Source organism: Micropterus salmoides, unplaced genomic scaffold (genome assembly GCF_014851395.1).
Source record: "Micropterus salmoides isolate LMB-PRFRI ecotype aquatic unplaced genomic scaffold, ASM1485139v1 Ms_hic_scaffold_1, whole genome shotgun sequence".
Lineage (NCBI taxonomy): Eukaryota > Metazoa > Chordata > Actinopteri > Centrarchiformes > Centrarchidae > Micropterus > Micropterus salmoides.
In genome coordinates, this window is record NW_024040040.1 from 44262204 (window position 1) to 44285822 (window position 23619).

Sequence of the window (23619 nt, forward strand, 5' to 3'; positions counted from 1 at the left end):
GGTGGGATAAAAAACAACACCGCCCCCAAAGAGCTTCCGTGAAAACACAGCTACGCGAACGTATTCTGTTAGAAATTAGAGACGGAAACAAGTACCTACAGATTTCAAGCAGACCCGACGAGGAGGACGCGAGTAATGTAAAGGCTGAGACTGGGAGACGACACAGAAGTCTGTCAACGTCCGGACATGTGACACGTCAACGTTGCGTAGGGACGAACTTGAATGTAGGCTGCATGTAGTTTAGCTAGCAAGCTAAGTACTGTTAGCTGTTGTTGAGAAGATGTCTAAGCAGCATCGCTCCGCATCCTCCACTGAGGAGGGAAGAGTCCGCAGGAGGATCTGTGTTTTCGACCGCCGCTGCGATAATAAGGAGACTACTGGAAAATGGCTGGAAACAAGTGGTCTGGACTTCAACGACTTTCTTCATGTTCTGCAACAGGCAATGTTAGCTTACTTTACTTTGGTTTGAGGCAAAAGGTCGTCAACGAGGGCGGTAAAGACGCTTCAGCATATTATCTTTTCCATGCCGGACTGCAACGTTATGTACTCTTGCACCTTCTTCCACTCCCTCTGCACTCAGTTGTAACGTTACTCTCAAAACTAAATCGGAATCAGAAATATCTTAGCTTTATTTTAAGTAGTTCGCAGGAATTTGCACTACGGTGATTTGGTGCCAGACAGACATACGGTTGACATGAATAAATGTAAAAATATGTAATAAACAGATGTGCAAGTCATAATAGAATAATTTAAAGAAAAGAGTGTTAAAGAAAAGACAATGTGACTGTTATTCAACTTGCATGACTCCAGATTTGTGTTCTGCAAACATATTGCAGGGGGAGATGATTTGTCGTTCTATACATATAAAATTGACACAATAAACAAAATACAAAAGAATAATGAAGACTATGCAATATGGCTATATGTGCAGTGATATGCAAGATATTGATTTACCTCAGATTAATATAAAGCAGTCTAATGCAGCAGACCTGCAGTAAATCCTGCCTCCAAAAGTTTTTATACTTAGACTGTAAATGTTTAAAATCTAATATAAAGAAACTGAAGTACAAATAAGACTGAATTTTGGTTGACAGGTGTAATGATCAAAAGGGGTGAGATTTTTCTTATTTGGTGGCCACAGAAGTACCAACCTAAGGCCTGACATACTGTACCCATACATATTTGTTCTAGTACTCTCAGCATCTTATACCTTGGGTGACATTAAAAATTGTTAGAAATACAATGGTGTGGAGGTGATTATGCAATTAGAACAAAAAACCCTGTAATGCCTTATTCTGATACTAATTTGACATTCGTTTTATGTTCCATTCTCCTAGAAAGAACAGAGCACATGAATTTGCATGCTACTGTAGGTGTATTAATACAGATACAGATTTTTAAAGGCTGTACTCACAGGTATAGTCATACCTTCATTCAATCTGTAATTATGCGTCCTTTTGCATGCCACTCCCTATCCTACAGAGACAGCATATGAGGACATTTGTAATTAAATCCCTAGGATGACCGTCGTAGTAACAGGAAAATTGTGCTGTTGAGAGCCAGTTAGATTTTCAGTCCTGTTGTATAGTGATTGTATGGTGTCATGGTAAAAAGCCTACCATTGTCTTTTGATATGTAGCCTTATGACATGACACCCTTTCATGACATGGTTGAGTTAGATTTGAGTAAAGCTGTCTTTAATTTAATTTCTTAAATTAATTTCTTAAAGGGACATTGGGGGGCAGGCATCTGACTCTAAACCCTGGGACAAGCTCACTCCTTTTTCTTCCCTGATAAATTCCCTGTTACCGCCCCCATCATTTGCCTGTTTCTTTCTCTTCGAGCTCTGACTGTGTGGAACATTTTATTTGCTAAACATTTCCCTGTTTCTTTCTCTTCCTGCTCTTACAGACTGTCGACCATTTTATTTTATTTAAGAGTCAGCTAACACCGCTGGAGTGACCAAAAGCATGCTCTCTGTATATGTTAACCATTAATGATATTGTTTGGGCAAACATAATACAGAACAACATATGAATAAGACATAATGAACAACATATTCAGGTTTCGCTAAAGAGACAGATTAAATGGTTAAACTAACGAACAGGAAACATCTGGTTTGAGAGGAAATTAGAAAGATGCTGAAACTTAATGCATAAGCGAGCGTGTGTGTGACTGGATCCTCCCAGACTTTTTACGAAGGACGAATGTGAAAATAAGTCGGTTAATAACTGACACTAGATGCAAAATGCAGGAAGTAATGAGTTTTTAAAGTAGTGGCGCACAAACATCAGGAAACGCTAAGAAATGACAGAAGTTATGATAGTTAGTAAGGGGCAGAGAACAGAGACACACAAAGGGAGGAACAAAAACCTTTCATGAATTATGATTCATTCTTTAATCGTGTCTCGGCTTGGCTTATTGTGTACTCTCATAAATCTGGCTGACTTCTTTGTGTTTCCTGTGACTGAAATGTATTGAGTTTGCTGACTGAGAAAACCTTCCTGCTCACCACCGCTTCCTCTTTGCGGCAGCAGTAAGTTGTTGGGGGAAAAAAAGCAGCCCTGGTGGTCTCTGTGGTTTAAGCGGACCATCATTTTCTCAATTATTATAAAATCTAATAAACGTCACTGACGCTGAAAAATTATCAGAGCATCCTAAAACTTAAGGTGACGGCGTTGTCCCACCCAACATTCCAAAGCCCAAAGAAGTTCAATAAATATTATTAACCCCCCCACATTGGAGAAGCAGAGAATGGTTGGCATTTTTTCTTGACAAATAACTGAAACAATTAGTTGCCAGTTACTTTTTTGTTGATTGACTAATCAATTAATGATTGACTGTTTAATCTTAAAAGAAAAACTGACACAAAAGTCACAACTGATGCTCACTTTTGACATTTTGGTTTTACAGAAATTTGCAATGCGTTCACGTGAAAGGTTTGTGTTGGCCACGACAGACAGGACGGTCCTGGATTTTGACAAATTTGGTGAGTAAATCAGTCCTTATTTGGTGCAAAAGTAAACAATATGCTGCCATGAATTATCAATGAATAAAGATTCTTGACGGTCAGATTATGTTATATGTCGGTATTTATCATTATTTACACAAGACTGATAGTTAAAATAGTTGTTCTCCTTTTTTGTCAATATAGGGGAGCTTCAGGATGGCAGCACCGTGGTCTTGCTGCAACGCGAGGACCAAGCCCTGTCAGTGGCGACGACGGAGAACATCAACTTTGTGCCTCATTATGATACGTTGATCCAGGGTGGCATGTATGAGTATTACGCTAGTGAGGGCCGGAACTCGTTGCGTAAGTGCTTACATGATTAAAGTGGTATACTTGAGATGGACAGAGACATTAAGTTGCATATCTTCACTCATAACTTGCTACATTTAGCTTTTTATTATTTTATTTTTCAGCATACGCACTTGCTGAGCTGATCGACAACTCTCTATCGGCCACAGCTAAAAACACAGGAATGAGGACAATAGAGATACGATTGGTTGGTTCTGCAGTCTTTTCCTTTTGCATTGGCCTTAATGTCATGTCCACAGAGAGTTCAAATAGACTTTGTTTGTCTGAATCTGTAAAATTGTGACATCTCTCTCCATTTGCCAGCTGTTTGATGAAACCCTCGGGAAGCCTGCAGTGATTGTTTTAGATAATGGGTGCGGGATGACCCCTAAGCAGCTGAAAAACTGGGCAGTGTACAGACTCTCTAAATTTTCCAGGAAAGGAAGGTTTGTTTTGTTTACGATCTTTATTTTCTATTTTCAGATTAGCTGTGATTGTCCAAGTTATGCTTCCAATATTGTATCTTTTACTTACTTATTAAAGCACAACTTAATGTTTGTTTGTTTTTTTGGGTTATTTTTTTCTTCACTGCAGTGAGCAAGAGGAATACATTCGGCCTGAGCCTGTGCCTCGTAGTCTCAACAGTGACATATCCTACTTTGGTGTTGGAGGAAAACAGGCTGTTTTCTACATAGGAGACTCAACCAGGGTAAATAGATAAAGTAACAGAGATTACCGTGAACAGGAATACTGATCTTCTTTTCTCTGTATTCTTTTGGTTTTTAGAAGACTTTAACAAGTTATAGTGACGTGACTTTGATCTTTAGTTGTGAGAATAGTGACGTAAACAGTGTTCAGGTTACAGAGTAATATACCCGCAATGTCCGCTGGCATGTATTTGATATGCCAGTGCAATACCTTGCTGGATCATGTCAGATTGTGTTGATCCATGCGTTTAGTTATTTTGTTGTTTATTTTTTTACCAGAACCCTTTGCACCGGCACTGCTACGTTGCTGGACTGGCCTCATTAAAAAAAATGAGCAAAATATAACTAGAGATTGGTTTATTTTTGTTTATTAGATGATCAGTAAATCAGTTGGCACCCCAGATGTCCACGAGCTGGTTCTGTCAAAAGAGGACTTTGTGAGAAAAGAGCAGAACAAAGAGGATGTTTTCACCGGGACAATCAGAAACAGGAAGGTAAGTGATCTCTTTTAAAAGCCTCTGTAAGTAGATTCACACAGGGGATCAGGATTTGTCTGATTTGTATGGAGCTGTCTGTATTAACATCTCTGCTGTCTGTCCTCTGTGTGGTATTTCATCTTTGTCCTGCAGCCCGGTGACTCTTCACATGTGAATAAAGATGATGAGCGCTTCCTCCATGCCGTCATCGCTGAGGAGTCTGGGAAGGAAAGCTTCACAGCTGTGGTCATCACGGGAGTCCTGCAGGAGCATATCACCTTTCTCAAACAGGATTTCGAAGAGTGGACCAGACAGCTAGCGTGAGTTCAATCACCCGCACCATCCGATACGTACTCCAAAGCCTGACCAGGTCCCATGCTGTCTGTTTTGGTTTATGTAAAAAATTTGTTTTGTCCATATTTCAGTCAAATATATCACTATTACATTCATGGAGCCAATGGAAATGATATAAACTGCAGCTCAACAAACTCCCACCATCTCCCTAAAATTGACATTCAGGTGAGGCTGCTGGTCTTAAAAGGGTCATTTGTTGTTGAAAGCGACTCTTCTGTTTTATTGTGAGCTAATATTGTGATATGACTCTTTTGATCAGATCACCTTGCGGGAAAAGCCTCCGAGATGTCCCCGTGCTATGAATCTTAGGGAGGTTGAGGACGACATGCAGACTCTGTATATAAGTAATGCTGCAGACACGTTTGAGTTTAACGCCGAGCAAGACGGCGGCACAGTGGAGGGAGTCATTCGGTATCATCCCTTTCTCTATGACAAGGAGACCTACCCTAAAGACCCCTCTGCTATGCAAGGTATTCAAACTCTAAAATATCTATATGCTTTACGATATTTGACAGTTTGGGTTACTATATGGATCTTATGTTGGTCCTTTGTTTACCAGCCTCCCATGATGATGATGACGATGATGATTGCGAAATCAGCGGTGAGGCAAGAGGGAAAAGGTCGATATTTGACTGTTTCTGGAATGGACGGCTCATACCCTACACCACAGTGTCTGAGTAAATACTTTACACTATTTTTGTCATGGTTTAAAAAGTTTAAACATTTTGTTCGCTCTTTCTAAAGAAACAGTTTGCTTTTTGCTGAGAGTTAGATGAGGAGAAATTTTAAACCACTCTCATGTCTGTATGCTAAATATGACTTACTGACTGTGCCAAGGAATAGGTACAGCACGCAACTCCTTGTAAAACTACAAATTGTTGTTTTTACATTTACTTAAACAAAAGAGATATAATGTTTAATTAATGACACTCCTGGCTCCAGTTTCATATTTAGATTAAATCTAACAAGTGACATCAATCTTCTCATCTAACTCTCGGCAAGAAAGCAACTTTAACTTGATTTTGTAAAGACACTATGTTGGTCTTCTTACATTATGCTGTCTGTTTCTTACAGGTTTGACTGGTGTGCCCGGCCCAGTAGAGATGCAGTGGTGCCTGCAGAGTGTTACAGTCGGTTTTCCGGGGTTCTTTTCACTGACGACAGATTCAAGGTCAGCACGAACAAGCTCACTTTCATGGACCTGGAGCTGAAACTGAAGAACAAGGACACTATCTTCACGCGCATTGCCAATGGACAGGTGGTCAAATACAAATGCAATTTTTTGATGAGTACAACAAATTGCAGCCTCACATCGAAGAGTTTTTCTTTGCAGCACTCATTTCAGATGTGGACATATATATTTTTAAGATAGACCGTACATAAAGCAGTGCGTGCTGATTATTTTTATTGCTGTGGATGGATGATGATATTTTATTTTTGGAAGTGTCCACAGGAAAAGAACAGTTCTGAAGTTACCTCCCTGCCTGATCAAGGTGCATAAGTATAGCAAAAACAGAAGACAAGAAATATTCAGTAACTTTTTGTGGTACACTGTAGAGCCCATAAGTAAGCCTATCAGTGATGTTCTTTGTATGTTGAATTTCCCTAGTGAGCAAGTCTGTAACAGGGAGCAAAGGTCAGGCAAAGAGTACAAGTCTACAGCTACATCCTTCCCCAATCAAGGTGCTTAAACAAGTTTTGCAGGACGTGTTGGTAGACGCTGGATTGATTAATGCTGCATTAAGCAACAGCTTTGATATTTAGACTGATTCAAATTACATTGCACAATGTGAAAAAGGGTTATTCTGCAGCTTTATACAGCTTTCAGCTCCCTATTTTGGTTTTTCGATGCTCACATAGACCGTATCGTTGAGTCTTAAAGCTCTCAGCAGCCTCCCCATACATAACTGCTGACATTTAAGAGAAGCTCAGGCTGTTCTACCTGATGAAGGCCAAATCATAGCTAAAACATCCATGAATATTGGACTTGCTCTGGCCACGAAGCTATAAACATGTGTACCTGTGTGGTAGATATGTAATTAGGAATTAATTTGCTTCTTTGTTGTTTTGAAGTCTTTGAGTTTCCTAGTGATCAAAAGTCTTAATCTTAATGCAGCTTTAGTCAGTTTGGTTTAATTTAAGAACTAGAAAAACCACCAAGTGTTTCTGAACTTTTCATGTCCATGTCCACAGAAACAAAGAACGAACATTCAGAAGGAATTTACACAGTGGCTAAAAAACTGTCATGCGAAGTATGATAAGCAAGTTAAGTTCCTGGGTTACGAGGGGACCATAACACGAACAGATGTGCCAACTAAGAAGATGCAGGAGCCCTGGGCGACCTTCTCCTCCATCGAATGGGATGGGAAAATATACAGAAAGGGCCAACTTGTGAGCATCTGTTTGATGTTTTTTTTTATTTTTGCCTGCATATATGTATATGTGTATTATTATCATGTAATCTATAGCAATGCCTACATATTTCTTCATGCAGGTGAAGTCTCGGAAAACGCACCCCCTTCTGTATGGTAGCGTGGTTCGTTTTTTGCTGTATGGAGATTTTGACAGAGATGTTTTTGCCTCAGGAGGACAGGTTGAAGTGGCTCTGGTAAGGAAGGAACTGCGAAGTTTGTATTTTTTTGAAAAAGTGATCAAAGTATTACTGACTCTGGAGTTTCTTTTGCATGTCCGTCTTTTCTGTCTCTTTATCATGTCTCTGTGGTTTTAGTAAAGGGAATACTGGCAAATAATCATCTTTGCGGGAGGGGGGATTAAAAGTGAGGTACATTTTTGAGCGTATAAAGGCCTTATTATCCAGAAATCTTGTAATTCTGCATGGTATCAAGAAACTGCTAACTACACAGACCTAAATAAGGTTGTAATACATGTGTTAATGAAACCGAGTTCAATGTGACGAGTTTGTTTGTGCTGAACTCTGATTGAATATCAATACACAGATCCACTCAACAACTCCAAAATATATAAAACGAGCTCCACATTGTGGCATATAGACCAAGAGGTCGAGTTACCAATGATGCAAGCTGTTTAACATGCGTGTACTATTGCACCATTACTGAGGAAAAAACCCTCACCCATTGATGAGCTCCACAAAACTGCAAGAACAGTTGGCTTGGCGGTGTTGGAGTGGATCTGTAGGGAAGAACTGGAGGGGGAAAAAAGGCTCATGTCTAGATGTAAAAAATTTCAAGAGTCATATTAATGAAGACTGGAAGTTGTAGTCACTTCTCATATTGTGTCTACAAATTATTTGTGTACTGGTACTCATGTATGTGTTTTAATACAACAAAATCTGTTTTCATAGAAATGACACATTCACAAATTTGAACTAAAACCTTGTCAGAGCACCTTTTTTAAAATTTTTTATTTTATTTTACTTTTGTTTAGCCTGAATTGATAAACAAATCTGTTTCCTAGGAACCCAGAGCACTTCACGACAAGACCAAGACCATAGCCATTTCCAAGATAGACAAGACTGCCACTGATGAAGCCATCAAGAAATACATCGACAATGAATCCCTCAAGTGAGTGAGCAGTAAGGGGAACTGCTATCATGCTGCTAGCGTCTAATCTGGAGTGTACAATGCTTGGACTTCACAACACAAAACCACTACATATACCTTTACACAGCACAGTCATCTCCAATATCCCAGATTGTTAGACGTGATTCAGCGGTAATAAAAGTTTAATTTCCCTCCATCTTGTGCTTACTAGAGGTTGTTGTTTAAGCCTGATGAGACTTTAACATGTTAAGTAAATCGTATTTGTTTGTTTCAGGCTTCCGGAGAAACTGAAGGTGGACTGGCCAGAGGGTCACCCCTGGCCGCAGAATGCTGTTCGTCCAGCTGGGACTCCGTTAGGTAAGAAATCATATCATTTGCACGCCTCATCGATTCGCACACCAATCATCAGTGTGTATTTAACATAATAATAATGTTGAAAATGTTTTCATTGTTTATTTTAGGGCCAATCAAAGTCGAAATTGTGAACAAGAAAGGAGAGTCGTTATCAAGGATGCCATTAGGGGACCGGGGAACAGTGAAAAAACTGACTATTGTGCTCAAAGTCATCAAGCACGGTAAGAAGAAACACTTAATTGTAAAGCTCTGAAAAGTTATATAAGATAGTTTATTTGTAAAAGTGCAATGTTGTGATATTTTAAAGAGTTTGAAAAGTTACGAGCAGTAATAAGCAAACTAATTAGCAGAGGAAAAATACCCATCTTTACCACCCAACACAAAATATTCAGACAACAAAATAGCAGAAAGTTACACACCAAATTTCTTTTGACATACTTATTTTTTATTCTTTAATAGGGTTTTGTTCCCCTGTTTTTGCCTTTAATATGTAGGTCCTGAAGGAGATCAAGAGGTTGTCAATTTAACTGGCCAACATTCATCAAAGTGGGCTTTCTGGTTCAAAAAAATTGGTAGGTTTTGTTTATTTGTCAACTTTCATTATTGGTTACTTTTTGGGTGCCCTGTTTTTGTCAACTGAAAGGTTATGGATCAGTTATCATCTAACATCTTATCTTTTGTAGAGGTACTGACCCAACTGGGGAAGTTTACACTGTTTCTGAACACTGTGATACATGAAAGCGACGCGACTGTCTTTGGAGGCAAAAAGCTTCCAAGCTTTGAACTCATGTTCACCATCAAAGGTAAAGGAAACCACAAAAGTTGTACTGTCATAATTTTTACCCATTCTGAATGCCCTGATAATAAACTAATATAATTTGTTCGTAACCTTCTCAGAGGGTAGTGCTGAGAGTTTTCTTATCGGTGCAGTGAGCCCTACTCTTCATGTAGGAGTGCCGTTCAACATCCCTCTGTTGATAAAAGATGGTTATGATCACTCAGTGACCCCTCCTCCCAATCTCATGCCAGTACTGGAATGCAGGTGGGTCACTCCTCTTTATTTGTAAAATATCTTCTATTGTTTAAAAAGTGTTTACTCCAGTTTATTTTTTTATTTATATTTATTTCTTATGGCGTGAAATGCTATTTTGTGTTTTTTAGCTAACAGAAGCAAGTTTATGTAAGCTTAAGTGTACATGTATTTTTGGCAAGCAGCCATAAATCTTACCATGTCTTTAATGTGCCAGATACCGAAGTTGGCTCTGGCCCCATTGACATTATCATTATTATTTAGTGGCCTGGATCTGAGTTATGAGAAAGTGGACTGCAGTGGGACCATGTTCACCATCAGAAGTGTCAAAGCAAGAGGAAAAGTCCAGAATTACCAACAATCAAAGGTTAGAAAACATATGTTCTCTGATCAGAAGTCATTAGTTTGCTATTTATAAGAAAGAGTAATGGAAAAGTTATAATTATGAAATAATAGTGACAATACTGTGTATACAAGAACAATTTCTTCACAGCGCAGTATAGAAACGTTCAGAGGGGTAAAGTAACAAAATACAGTTACTTATGGTAATTCAGTAGTTCTTTTGTGTACTTTTTTTAAATCTGTAATTTTAGTTTTACTTAAGTATGTTTTGTTTAAAGTATTGTACTTTGCTACATTTTTAATCACATCTGTTACTGAGTAAAAAAAAAAAAAAAAGTGGAAGGAAAAACTTGGGACCACTTTGGCTTCAAGTGCAAGAGAACAATAGCTTTATCATGATGCGGTGTAAGCTGTGAAAAAATGCTGTATTAAGTTACTGCTAATGCAAACTGAACAATTCCTGCTGCGGCAGCTTCACATTAAAAGCATTTAACTGGCCAAACACAAGTTGACTTTTATTTTGAAGTAGACCCAGGAAATGCAATCTGTTTGTGAGATCACCGCAGACCGCTCTGATTCATCAAAAATGCGTCTACACAACAAGACGTCATTTTCAACAGTTTTCTGACAGTGGACCAGTTTGAAATATTGCAGTGAGTAATGCAATAGTCAGGAGCAGACACAGTGAGCTGTTAGATAAAGAGCTGCAGTTGACAGGCTGCACACCTCCCCCTTCTCAGCCAAGTAACCAAATCCTTTCACTTTTGCTGTTCGCAGACTCATGTTGTGTGCAGCATAAAGTCAGATCATGACTGCTCACATAATTATGGAAAAAACAAATAACCATTAGACCATAGTTTGTTTAACTGCCCCAGACTTCTAACTAACTTTTTACTTTTACCAAGTAGATTTTTATACTGGTAATTTTACTTGTACTTTTACTACTACTTTTACTTGTAAAAGTTCATCAAAGTAATAGTACTTTTACTTAAGTAGAATGTTTTTATACTCTTTACACCTCTGGAATACAAAAAAGAAAAACCCCACTAATCAGCCCTGTCGTAATGTCTTGGCGCATTTCTACCTCTAGACCAGTAAAAACTACGGTATTTTACAAACAGCTGATTGATACCAGAGAGATGACACTTACTTATATCCTGTCTGTCTTATTTTGCAGACATATGACCTGAATGTGACCCTGCCCGGCCTGAAAAAAGACACACAGACTCTCATGATCAGTCTTCTTCCTGGTAAGACTGCACTTATTTATTTATTCAGAACAATTAGCGTGCTTGTAACAGAAGTATGTAATCGCCTTTCGATAACCTTGATTAGTTAAATACTAATCAAGCGAAACGCCAAACATTTAACAGCTTCAATGTTGCAAATGTAATTTAGATATTTAAATGTATATTTGAGTTTCAGACTGTTGATTGGACAAATTGAGCAATTTGAATTGCTGCTTTGGAAAATTGTGATGAACATTTCTCTCTGTTTTCTTTTAGAATAAAAGATAAATCAATTAATTTAAATAAAACAAACAGCAAATAGATCACTACATTTTGAATGTTGGTGCTGTTTTAGTTGAAAAAGCACAGCTTACTCCCCACAGTCATGGGGGGTTGGTAATGATAATAAACCTCCTTTTGGTAACTTGAGACATTTCAGCCGCAGTGCAAAACTAGCAGCTGTTATCCAGCTGTGGTTTAAGTTGTCTGTTGGCTGCTAACATTAACATAAGGACCAAACCACCATCTTGTCAGCGGCATCTTATCTTTCTATGTGTAAATAATCACAGTTTCTCAGCTGCATGATGATGTGTTTCAGGTCATCCACATTCCCTCCGTGTGATGCCAGAAGACAACCCAATCGTAGTAGAGAATGGAAACCCTGCCAGGTTTAATGTTGAAATTCACGATGAGGCTGGAAACATCACCGCTCACCCCAAACAGACTGTTCGCTGCAAGGTATCGGTGTGAAGATCTTCGAACTATTACAAGGAGCATTTTCATTTATCAGCCTGTAGTTCAGCACCCTGCTGCGTAAGTTGGATTTACTGAAGCTGGGATGTCTGTCCGCTTCTCATGAGAAAACTGACTTCAGACTGAACAGACATACTGAAAAAATGTGTTTTGACAGCAGTATTTCAATTCATCTAGTTTAGCAAGGGATGTCTGTCTTATGAGAATTTTTAGTGCTCTTGCATAACAGTTTATCCTGTTTGCCAGCTAAAGGAAAAACTCCCAGCGGGAACAATTAAAACTCTCATTGAAAAGCATCTTAGTCATCATCTCATTAGAAGAAAGGGAAAACAAGAGGGCCTTTCAATCCCAGAGGGAACTCACACATTATTGGGGTTTTAAATCTCACAACTTAAGAACAAAAGAAATAAACCACAACTGAAGCAACTTTGTTTTTGTAACATACAGTTTGTTAAATGTGCTGAATTTATGGATCCAAATTATGGATTTTTTTTTTTGCAGAAACCTCAAGACCCTTCTCTCCTTTTGATGTATAAGTTACTATTTACATAATAAAATAGTTTTAAGGTAGTGCTCTCATCTCTCTGGGTCTCCTATTTTAACCCTCCCTCTTTCTTTTGACTCTGTTATATAATCTGAATGATCATGAATAAATAGTTTGCGTCAGTTTGCTTATCCTCATCTTTTTATTTCTGAATTTCAGGTTCAGGGGCTTGAACCGGTGTCAACTGACTGCAGCAGCACAGGAGCAGGACAGCTTGTGACGCAGCCTGTAAACCTGAAAATAATCAAGGGAGAGCCACAAAAGCTTAAAGTTCAATTTGAGATTCTTGTAAGTGGAGAAAAAAACCCTTTCTGCTTAGTAGAACATTCTCTGATTTAAAACCTTGATGTCTCCGTCCCTTCTTTGTTTTCCCTTAAGAGTCAGAAGAACATTGCGATGGTCGCGAGGGAGCTGAAGGTGGTTCCCAGCACGAGAGTCTCCTGGATGGAGCTCTGCAGTGAGGATGATGAGAATCTGGTGCTCAGGAACAACGAAAAGATAGAATGGCTTGCTGGAGGCGTGCTGGAGAACCTGTTCTATAGGCTGTATGATGAGGCCGGCAGAGAGGTACCTCTCACTGCTGAAATAGCCTCCAGCATCAAGGTGCTTATATTATACATTGTCTTCCCCTTGTGTTTGCTGATTCGTACCCTGTTATGCAGATGTTGGTTTTGTAAATGTCAGCTCTGTTTTTTTCATCTGGAAAGATTCCAGTAGTTTGGGTGTGTGGTGACTGAATAAAACAAACCACAGTCCTGCAATAAATCTGCTATTTAAGGAGTCATTGTACTTGAACTGTTGTTAGCTTATTGCTGACTTGTCATTGTTAACTCTTGACTGTGTTTAAGGTGAACTGGAGGACTACAGGAGATTTAAGTCTTGAAGACTTGGTCAAAGGGAAGCTGCCTGATGTACAGGTTCCCACGCAGGTGCACGAAGAGCGCTTCTACCAGGTGTCCTACCAAAACCAGAGTGTGTCTGTCTCCTTTAACATAGTGTAAGCTACATACCTGACTCAAAGCTGTGATTCAGTGTTTGCAACCGTAAAGGAAGAGTTAATTTAGGAAAATCTACTTATTTGCTTTCTTGCAGCTTCTTCTTGAAGAATTAGAAGTGATGTCTGTATGGTAAATATGAAGCTACAGCAAGTTAGCTTAACTTTACTTAAGTCTGGAACGGGAGGGAAACGGCTAGCCTGGCACATCAAGTTCACAAATGAACACATTTAATTTGTTCAAAAACTGAAGTGTAAAAGCGACATGTTGGGGTTCAGACACAGCCAGGCTAGTAGTTCACTGTTTCTAGTCTTTATGCTAAGCTAAGCACACCTTCTCCTTGCTATTAGCCTCATAAAAGACAGTGGTATTGATATTGTCATCTAATCTGCAGCAAGAAAGAAAATATATGTCCAGACTTGTATCTTTCAAAGTCTACCTCCTTGCTGGTTGTGTTTGTAGGCCTCGTCCAGATGAACCAACACGGCTCAAAGCAACTCTTTCCCAAAGCACAGTGAAGCTGGGTGAAACCCTACCTGGAAAAATCAGTGAGTACGACCCTAATCACCCAAAAAAAACTTACTTTTGAGGATATGGTTTCACACTAAATAACACACCTCTTTCTCATATAGTCTTGGAGCTTGTGGACCAGTACGACAATGTAACCAAGACGCTTACCTCCACCTGTGTGAACCACATGACTGTGGAAGCGGAGGGTCTGGACAAATCAGCCATCGGCTTTGTGTGGCAGGTGAGAAAAGAGTTTAAATATAAATTTCATTTAAAATTTGTAAATGAAAGAACTGTTAAAATGTAGTCTTTCACTCATGCTGTCTTCATTCTAGATCAGCCTTCTCCAAACTTTGAGGTTATCTTTTAGTTTAAAAAAATACTATCAGATGTTTCGTAGCCAGTTGTGGGTCCAAATGTCCTACGGATTTTCTTTTATAACAGGGAATTAGGATTAGGATAATAGGATTAGTCCCCCCCCCCCCTCCCCCCTGCACCTTAATCGCCTTACCCATCTTTCTCTCTATCTCCAGAGATAGTTAGGCAACAAAGTAATAAAACTGATAAGGAAGACTTCCTAAATGAATTTTCTCTGAAAAGAAAGTAAACATTCCTTCTCTACTTGGGCGGCATCAGAAGCATTCCTGACCCACCGAAGAGCGTTTGTAGCTTGACTGAACGTTTTTTGATTTATTGCCTATAAATTTGCTGCTCATTTAATGTTTTTGTTAACCAGCTGTTTGTGAGGTGAACTTACACCATATATTCAAATAGATTTTTCACTAAAATAGGAGTGAGTAGAAGACTGATGTTTTTTTAGTTCCTTAATAAAGTAAATAAATGGTGTACTGTACAGTCTTGAGGGCCATGTACTTGAGTATTTACATTTTTGTTGCTTTACTGACCAACTAAAGGGTAGATATTGTACTTTTTACTCCACTACATTTATTTTACAGCTGTAGTTACTTGTTACTTTGCAGAAACAGATTTTAAAAACCTATAATGACTATATCAAATTCTAGGGCTCAACTAACAGTTATTTTCATAATTGATTCATCTGCCGATTATTTTCTCAATATATATATAAATCTTTAAATCAGTATACCCAAGTTTGAATGCCACTTGTAATAGTTTCCTTTATTGTGCAGCTAGTGGATATTGTGGAAGTAAACTGTTTGTTGTGCTTGTACTGTATGTTTATTCTTCTGCACAGGTCTTTCTTAAAAAAGAAACTTTGATCTCAATGAGACTACCCGTTTAAATAAAGGATTCAATAAATAATAAATACTGTATAATAATATAATAGTGACAGGGACCATTCTACGTAATGAGCACTTGTACTTTTGATGCTTTAAATACATCTTGCCATTCAAGATTTGTAACAAAATATTTTGAGGTCGTTTTACCAATACTTAAGTAAACGATTTGAATACTTCTTCCATAACTGTGTACATTTACCGATGAGTACTCTGTATGTCGTCATTAGGAGAGCAGCCGTTCTGTTCTGGTAACGGGGGTGCAGTTCCAGTCTGGGACACCTGGCTTCAGAGAGGTGTGCTTCACCTACAGGAGCTTTGTAGCACGCGTCAAAGTTAAAGTGACCGCTGGAGCCCCTGCACAGCTTAAACTAGTCAGTGAGCCGGAGAAGGTAAGAAAGGATTTAACCTGGTCGACTACAGGGCTAAGATGTTGACCATGTAATCAAAGCCTCCTGATGTGAGTCCAGATGGGGACCTTTGCTTCATGTCATCTAGTCCCACATTTCCTGTCTCCTCTACTATACAAAATAAAAGCTTAAATACCCTAAATAATTTAAAAAACTAAACTAAAAACTTTTTTTCATGCAAAAGCCTTTGCAGGTGTTGAATGACCGCGGCATCGCCACACCGTTCCTCATCCAACTGTGTGACAAGTGGGGAAACCTCTCTCCAGACCAGAGGGTTGTTGTGGAATTGACGTCTTCACCTGCAACTCTGAAGGTTAGGTTGACGAGGAATAAGAATATATACCATTTACCCAGTTCCATGTATGCTTTTCAAAAAGTGAGTAACTCATGAGATGTACAGAATGATCTAACCAGATTAATGCAATGAGATCTGTTTGTTGTTTTAGGTGACGACAGCTTATATTTCTAAACCTGTGAACACAGAAGGGAAAGCCTCTTTCACTGTTAATAGTGTGAGCGGACCAAAGTGAGTGGCACTTTAAAAAAGGGAGTGTTTTTTTCAGTTCACCAAATCAGGGATTGTTTCAGATACAGTCCTGTATTAGGACACAGTCTATGTCCCATCAATCACCAGTGGGGGTGTTGTTACCCTGTTGTTCCACTAGGGGGTACTATCAGCTGATGTTTAAAGGTTCCTTCAACAATAAACCCATCCCTGGTCCATCAGTGAATCTCACCGTCATCCCTGATCCAAACAAACCGGTCAGCCTGTCAGTGGAGTATGATGACAAAGCCAAGTTACCTGCCGGAGGCAAATTCCCAGGTTTGAATCTCTACTGTATCTCTATTTTTTTTTCTGTTTGTTGAGCTCTTGTTTCACAGCCAGTTTAATGTCCGTCTTAGCAAACTAAGGTCGTGTGTGTGTGTGTGTGTGTGTGTGTGTGTGTGTGTTCAGTGTTCTTGGTGACCGTGCTGTCTGATGAAGGAAGCGCAATGAAGAATTTTAACCCTGCTGCGGCGGCCATGTTGCTTTGGAAAGGAGTGCCATCAGGAACAATTCCTCCACAGACGGTGAGTGACTGACCGACAGAGGGACTGTCACTGATTTTGTTTTTGCCTTTCTTTTAACCTAATATCTGACCTGTTGAATTTATTCTTCTACTTTTCTTGTCTAGGCCATTGAGCTGAAGTGTAGTAAACCATTGGAGAATGAAAAGAAAGACTGTTTTCACTTCAGGTAAAATGCTTTTTGCTTGTTGTTGAATGTTTAAAGAAATAGTTTTTAGACTTTTTAGAAAGAGAGAATGCTTATTTGCTTTCTTACTGAGAGTTAGATGTGAAGATTGATACCACACTTCTGTTTGTATGATAATTATAAGATAAATGCAAGCAGCCGGTTAGTTAGCTTAGCATAAAACTGGAAACCAGGGGAAACGGCTCATCTGGCTCAGCCCAACAGTAACAAAATTCAGGCAACGGCCAGAGACTCCAGGAAGTTCCTGCTCCCAGTCAAGAAATAGTATACCACATTACCACCTGTAAAACTGCCAATTGAAGTTTTTACACTTCAGATTTGGTACGATTCAAACAAACAACATATAAAATTTTAATTACTGAGCTTTAGAGGTAGATTTTGTTCCCGTTGGACAGAGCCAGGCTAGCTGTTCCCATCTCTTTTGAGTCTATGCGCTAAGCTAAGTGCGAATATGTGTATTTTCCAAAATGTCAAACTATTCCTTCAGAAAATGTAAATATTGTTTTTGTTTTGTTTCACTGCAGAGATAAAGAGATCCCAGAACACGTTGGAAAGTACAGCATCCAATTTTCTCTACGTATAGACAAGAAATTCCTGTTCAGTGATCAGGTTGGTCGAAACTTAAATCTGGAAACATCACACCGTTTTAATGAATTATTCCCAGACACCCAATAGTTGTCTTTAAAAAGAAAACTGAGCAAACGGAGATGATCTCATTATTGTCTTTAATATCTGTTTAACAGGAAGGTGGTTGTTCACTGAGTTGTTGCAGGGGTCATACTCCTGACTCGCTCAGATAAATACCTAACCTCTGTTCTGTTTCCTGTCTCCTAGATTACTGTAAATGTGGTGGCCAATCAACCTGTCAAAGTGGGACCTGAATCACAGCCACCAACCCCAGTTGTTTCCTACAGTAAGGCCATCGGCAATAGAACCTTGGTGGAGAATATGACTCTGAGGATAATGGTGAGCTTATATCCTTGGAGTGCGTTCATGTTTACGTGTTGGAAAAGAGCAGCCTAAACTTTCCACTTAGATGTATGAATTTTATATGCTTAGTTTGGGTGCCTATCAGCTGATACACAGCCTGACTGAGCTGCTTTGACTTCTCGCAGGATTCATATGGAAACCCAGCCGGACAGGACCTGGACGGAAAGGTGGTCGTTTCTATAATGCACTCTAGTGGAGACAGCAGCAACACCCTCCCTCTGTTTGAAGGCAAAGCCAAAGGCTTTCAGTTTGGCTTGGAAGAAGGAAAGGTCCACATCAATGTGAGTGACCATTTGTCTTAGACATTTTTATATCCTCGTATGCAAGGGCGCCATGGTGCACATATGATAAATGTATACATTTCTTCTGCACAGCGGCTGGCTATCATGGAGAACAGCCCGGGTGAGAACGGCAGTTCATACGTCCTCCTCTTCAAACCGGAAGTGCCGATGGTTTCCACGCCCCTGGCTCCTTTTGAGCTCCCCTTTCATTTTTACAATGGTATGATATAAAAAACATCATTCATTAACACAGTCCTACTGCTGCATGAATATGAGTTCTGACACTGACTCACATCGAGTGATTACATGGTTATGGGTTTCAGAGTAAATATATGCAAATATGTTTGACTGAAACTCTTCACATCTTATTTTATTTTCAAAAATTGTATTTTCTCAGCAGCCGTGCTGAGATTTATTTGCTCAGGTTTTGAGAGATATACACCTATACAATGGAGGTGAATCAAATTTAATTTCTGTTAATTACAGCATAAAAAATGTCATGTAAGAGAAACTTCACATTCTTTTTTTGTTGTTGTTTTTATTCTTTTGCGCTACATATTCTTGTTGGCTTATTATTTTAATACTGGTACATTTTCCCAAGAGTACACGTATAGTGCCTCTCCAAATTAGCTTGTGTTTTTTTTGCAGGTGAAAGGCCAGTTAAGCTGAATTCTGTGGTATCTTCACAAATGTCACATATATTACATTCATTGACCCTCCCAACTGTTGTAGCAGTTTGTTAGTAGTAGTATAGCAGCATTAGTAGTAGTAACTCTGGCTAACCTGCTCTTTTCCAGTGAGACTATAATGACACTTGTCAGGGTAGCTAATAGCTAAATGTGGATTGAATTAAAAATGGCCTTAAGTGACTAAGAACTCTATCATTACTTAAGCTAAGGAGAGCCGACACTAGCTATGTGGACCTAACTCCAGTGGAGACAGGACCTCCACCTGGTGTGATCATGTCGTTATCCATGCTTGTCATCTCAACTATGTTTCCAAGCCTCCGCACAGCTTGCACACACCTAGCCTCCACTCGCCTATTTTTTTTTTCAACACACTTTTCTGGGAGGAGCCAGGCATTGAAGGTGTAGAGACACTTTGTCGCTGTTACTCTAAGAAATCAAAAAAAAACTATTTCTTTGGTAAAAAGCAATCCTGCTGAGGACCACTCACAGCAAGATGCCAATGTAACCAAGGCATTGTTTCTGGAAAGTCAACAATGCTGTTTCTAAATATTATTTTTCAATGCAACAAAATTCTTTTCTCCATACTTGTATTGGGGCGGTGGCAAAAAGTTCTGCAAATTCTTATTTTGCTTGAACTAATCTTTTAATGTTTGTCTATTGTATCTTTTGTATCTTTTTCTGTTTTTAGATGCAGAGAACCAACGTAAAATATCGGAGTGGTCCAGGAAGAAAGATGAGCTCACTGATGCTGTGACTAAATATAAAGAAACCTTCAATTCATATAGTGAACTCCTTACTTTGCTGACCAGTAAGATGTGATTTTTCTATCTCCCAAATAAGCTAATATTATGTCTACTTGAGTCATTTGACTGTGCAGTGTGCTACCAGCCATGTGTAGAGCAGGGTATAGTTTCAGTACATATATATAAATAATAATAACCATTTTCTACAAATCCTTTTTTTGTTGTTTTTTTTACAAAGATGTCACAGACTTGTATGTAAATGTATGTTTAAAAAATATTAAAACCCAGCCCTATTTGTGTCTATCTATCCTTTTGTATCTGTATCTGCCAATATGAGTTTGAAATGGTCTCTAACTGCAAATACTTCTTCCACACTAGAGCAACACCTGGATTATAAAACAAAAGAGGCTATGCACAGAAGAGAGCTAAACAAGAGGAATGTGAAAATACCACAAACTGTTTCTGTAAGATGTTCATTCTCACTCAACACAATCAACACTTCTGTATATGTAGACATTATGATATCCTCTATATATATTTATCAGGAGATGACTTGAGTGGTTTGTATTCCTTGTAGATCCCAGATATTGACAGACTTCTAACCGAGAAGACCGCTGAAGCCGGCATGCTCCTGAATGTGCCCAGAAGAGTCTGCTCCATCCGTGATCACTTCAGGGGGCAGCCGGATGTTCTGGGAATGGTAATGTCATACGAAATAAGGGCTTTTCTGTCCGCTTAGCACATTTAAAAACCTAATGTGTAATTTCAGGAAAGTGTGCCCTCCATGCAGATGCGTCCAATCAGTGTTTGGGCTAATATATGAGTTTAGTGGGGCGAAAGACGAAGGGTTTGAGAGTAGCTTTTGCCAGACTGAAGAAAGTATTCTCACAGATTGGAAAATAAACTGCGGGACAAGTGCAGAGTGGTGTGTTTTACCCTTTACATTTTGTATTTAGGTTGGCCACCTGGCCTATGTGGAGGACGATGCCGCTGCGACGGTGATCTCCTGGCATATCCGCGGTGACATGGATTGCGTCATCACCACAACGACAGCAGCAGCACGGAGGATCTTTGATAACACACAAGGCAGGCAGCAGGTCATGGCCCTTGACAGTGTGTATGTGCCACCGGGCAACAGGTACGCCTTCTGTGTCACTTTTGTGACACTGAAAAGTTCAGTTTGACAGTGGATATTGTGAAGTTTAAAGCTGTAGCCTAACACCATGTTCACACTTCCACCATCAATTATTTCACTATTGCTGTCGGCGTCAGAGTAGCTTTCCTGATGGGATTCCTGTGTGTCCTTGATTATAGTCTTTACTTTCTAAGCCTTTTCCTACCCAAGCCTTCCATCAACAGTAATTTAAAGATCTTGAGGTAACTCCTTGCAGAGGAGGGTGCTATACAACTAAGTAACAAAGTAACTAAGCACACCTGAAGTCCTGCCTTTTAATTCATCAAGGTCAATACATTTCAATTCAGGTTATGATCATGCAAGTTAATGCTTGCTTTGAAACTTGGGCAATAAAAAGTGGAGCATCTGATACATCTTCAGTCATGAGAGACAAATTATTATTATTAGTAGTAGTATCATAAGAAGGAGAGCAGCTTCCTTCCTGCTTCCTTCTTTGTGGTGGCTAATTGTGTGTTGATGACAGTTACTTAAAGGCCCGTGTTGCATGTTTTAGCAAGTTTTACATCACAGCTACTCATTTAGCAAACCGTGCTGTACAGTTGGAGATTTTAGAACGTTTTTTCAACACCATTAACGACATTTGTTGTTGGTTATAATACAGCGTCTTGTGTGGTAATGCGATGTCAGTCTGCATGGCATTACTATTTGGGTTGCACCTAAAGATTCTTGTTATTATTGATTGATATACAGATCATTTGTTTTGATTAATCGATTAAGTTTGACCTATAAAATGGTGTAATAAAAGCCTATGGTGGAAAAGCGGTCCCAAAACTGAAAATATTTAATGAAATCATCACAAATTAGAAGCTGAAACTAAACGTAACCCTTCGATTAAGAGAGAAAATAATGCGCAGATTATTTACATTTCACTGTTATAGTCTGATGTAGTAAAGAAACACTAGTCTGCTCCTCTTAAACATGTTTGCTACTTTTGGAGCAAAGATCATCTCTGCAGTTTCTCTACTAAGATTTGAATTGCTTACAGACCGCTGCCACACATAAGAAATGGCCACATGCTCTTTGACCCCCCTGGGAACCCAGTCTACGCCAGACAGCTGCTGATTTACACCGAACACCTCGAGAGCTGTGAAATTGGTGAGCTGCCTTCAATGGATTTGCCTTGTTCAGTGTAAAATTGCTTGTTGTTGTTTTTTTCATTGTAGATTGATAGTACGAGTCCAGTTTTCTTTGGTTTTCTTTTAGAGGCTTCCCAGGTCTCTTTATGTTTGCCGTTGTTGGGGTATTTCCTTCATGCCCCTGCTACTCCTCTTGAGTCTTTGGTAAATGGTTCCAGCTGGGATCCAACCTCACAGCAGTGGAGGGGTCCTCTCCCGGGGCCCCGTCACTTAAGCAGAAATTGGTCCTCTTTTAGCACAATAAAATTACTGTTCATTTGGAAATTTTCTGGAGTTTTGATTTTTGAGTAAAAGTTGGTTCCTTGTATTTATTCAGGTACAGGAAATTATAGTTTAATGTATCAGATTAACATTCTACCTCTTTCAAGCTTGTTTACACTGAAACATAAATGTGTATAATAGGCATCTCAAATAAACATAAAGAAGAAGTTATAAATGGAAGTTTGTTGCTTGTGCTTCCTTTTGCAGTGTTTAAAAACATCCTTGGTGATACTATTCTCATTGATGACCTGGACTCTGCAAACAACTACAGAAGGGCGGTGAGTGGTGCTTGCTGCTAGAGACGTGCCATATATGAACAGTCCGGTGATTATTTTTACTCTAAATATGCCGTCGCTTCCAGGTGGTGCAGAATAAGATGCAGTGTCCCACCATCCTGACCAAGCAGGGGGACAGGATCAGTTCCAGGGGGAAGTTCGGAGGCACACAGAACAAATGCCCACCTATGAACACATTACAAGTGTTTGGAGCCCCCCTCCCACATCAATACTACACTCTTCAGGAAGAAATAGGTGACATCTCATAGGCCCATTCTAAAGTTAATTTATGTGCTTCAGTCAGATTGTGATTTAGTTTCTCTTATTTTGTTCGACAGACTTGATCACTCAGTACCGGTCAGTTCTGGATAAGACGGTTGAGGCAGCAATACACCGTGACGATCACTTAAAAGCCATGAAGTCTCCTAACATGTTGAAAAAGCAACAGGAAATGGAGGAGAAAATGAAACGACTGAAAGAGATTGAGAGACAGCTTGGTATGTTTGTTGACCGGGGAGTAAGAGCAGAGAGTACAGTTCAAGTGTTTTACTTTTGTAATCTATTGTTGATTTCAAATTTGTCTGTATCTACTTTTAGAGTCAGCCTCAGTAAGACCAGGGAAGCGGGGTCCTGATGCCGGTGAGCCATCCGGCATCATTCCAAAGAGAGGAAGACAGAGATCCACATAAGAGGTGGACTAGTCCAACTTGATTACCTTCTTGGGTAATTTTATTTTATTTTGGAGTTGGTTATGTTTTTGAAATTCATCTTTATTTGTACAGATGTGTTGTCTTATATGTGTTAATACTTTTGTAATAATTTGCTTATGACAACGTTATGTACACGCATGATATATCTCAAATAATGTCTGGATTCTTTATATAAGAAAATACATATTTACCAAAATCTCTCTTTCTCTGTGTCCTTATTTCTACTTTGTAAAATTTTATTGAAGTTACTAACAACAACAACAACAACAAAAAGATATTTTACCAGGAGATAATCATGGTGCCTT

General features: G+C 39.2%; 1 protein-coding gene across 3 annotated transcripts; it reads left to right on the plus strand.

The window, feature by feature from the left end:
- Positions 1–56: 56 nt before the first annotated feature.
- smchd1 (structural maintenance of chromosomes flexible hinge domain containing 1) lies at positions 57–23514 on the plus strand. 3 transcript variants are annotated; one of them, XM_038730044.1, is made up of 49 exons: positions 57–444; positions 2914–2989; positions 3155–3313; positions 3424–3506; positions 3623–3744; positions 3893–4007; positions 4380–4499; positions 4635–4801; positions 4907–5000; positions 5095–5305; positions 5395–5512; positions 5910–6093; positions 6280–6328; positions 6445–6518; positions 7029–7226; positions 7330–7443; positions 8271–8377; positions 8631–8713; positions 8818–8931; positions 9205–9282; positions 9394–9513; positions 9608–9752; positions 10005–10107; positions 11260–11332; positions 11910–12049; positions 12768–12896; positions 12987–13211; positions 13457–13605; positions 14066–14151; positions 14236–14354; positions 15600–15761; positions 15964–16092; positions 16226–16305; positions 16445–16602; positions 16735–16850; positions 16955–17016; positions 17559–17643; positions 17869–18000; positions 18150–18305; positions 18399–18525; positions 19683–19802; positions 20116–20201; positions 20315–20437; positions 20694–20875; positions 21918–22027; positions 22537–22607; positions 22691–22859; positions 22943–23101; positions 23202–23514. In XM_038730044.1, the coding sequence occupies exons 1-49, from the start codon at positions 385–387 to the stop codon at positions 23291–23293; spliced, it is 5934 nt and encodes a 1977-aa protein (XP_038585972.1). In that variant the 5' UTR covers positions 57–384; the 3' UTR covers positions 23294–23514. The 3 variants fall into 3 exon arrangements, with proteins under 3 accessions (XP_038585972.1, XP_038585965.1, XP_038585977.1); XM_038730037.1 differs by having other exon boundaries at positions 57–439; XM_038730049.1 differs by lacking the exons at positions 6280–6328; positions 6445–6518 and having other exon boundaries at positions 58–439.
- The last annotated feature ends 105 nt before the right edge of the window (positions 23515–23619 follow it).

Excerpts from the sequence above, each read along its gene's own strand:
- smchd1 (XM_038730037.1), top strand. The coding sequence starts at position 281 with ATGTCTAAGCAGCATCGCTCCGCATCCTCCACTGAGGAGGGAAGAGTC. Across the intron at positions 9,283-9,393 it reads TTTCTGGTTCAAAAAAATTG|AGGTACTGACCCAACTGGGG; the intron begins GTAGGTTTTGTT and ends TATCTTTTGTAG. Across the intron at positions 20,876-21,917 it reads TATGTGCCACCGGGCAACAG|ACCGCTGCCACACATAAGAA; the intron begins GTACGCCTTCTG and ends AATTGCTTACAG.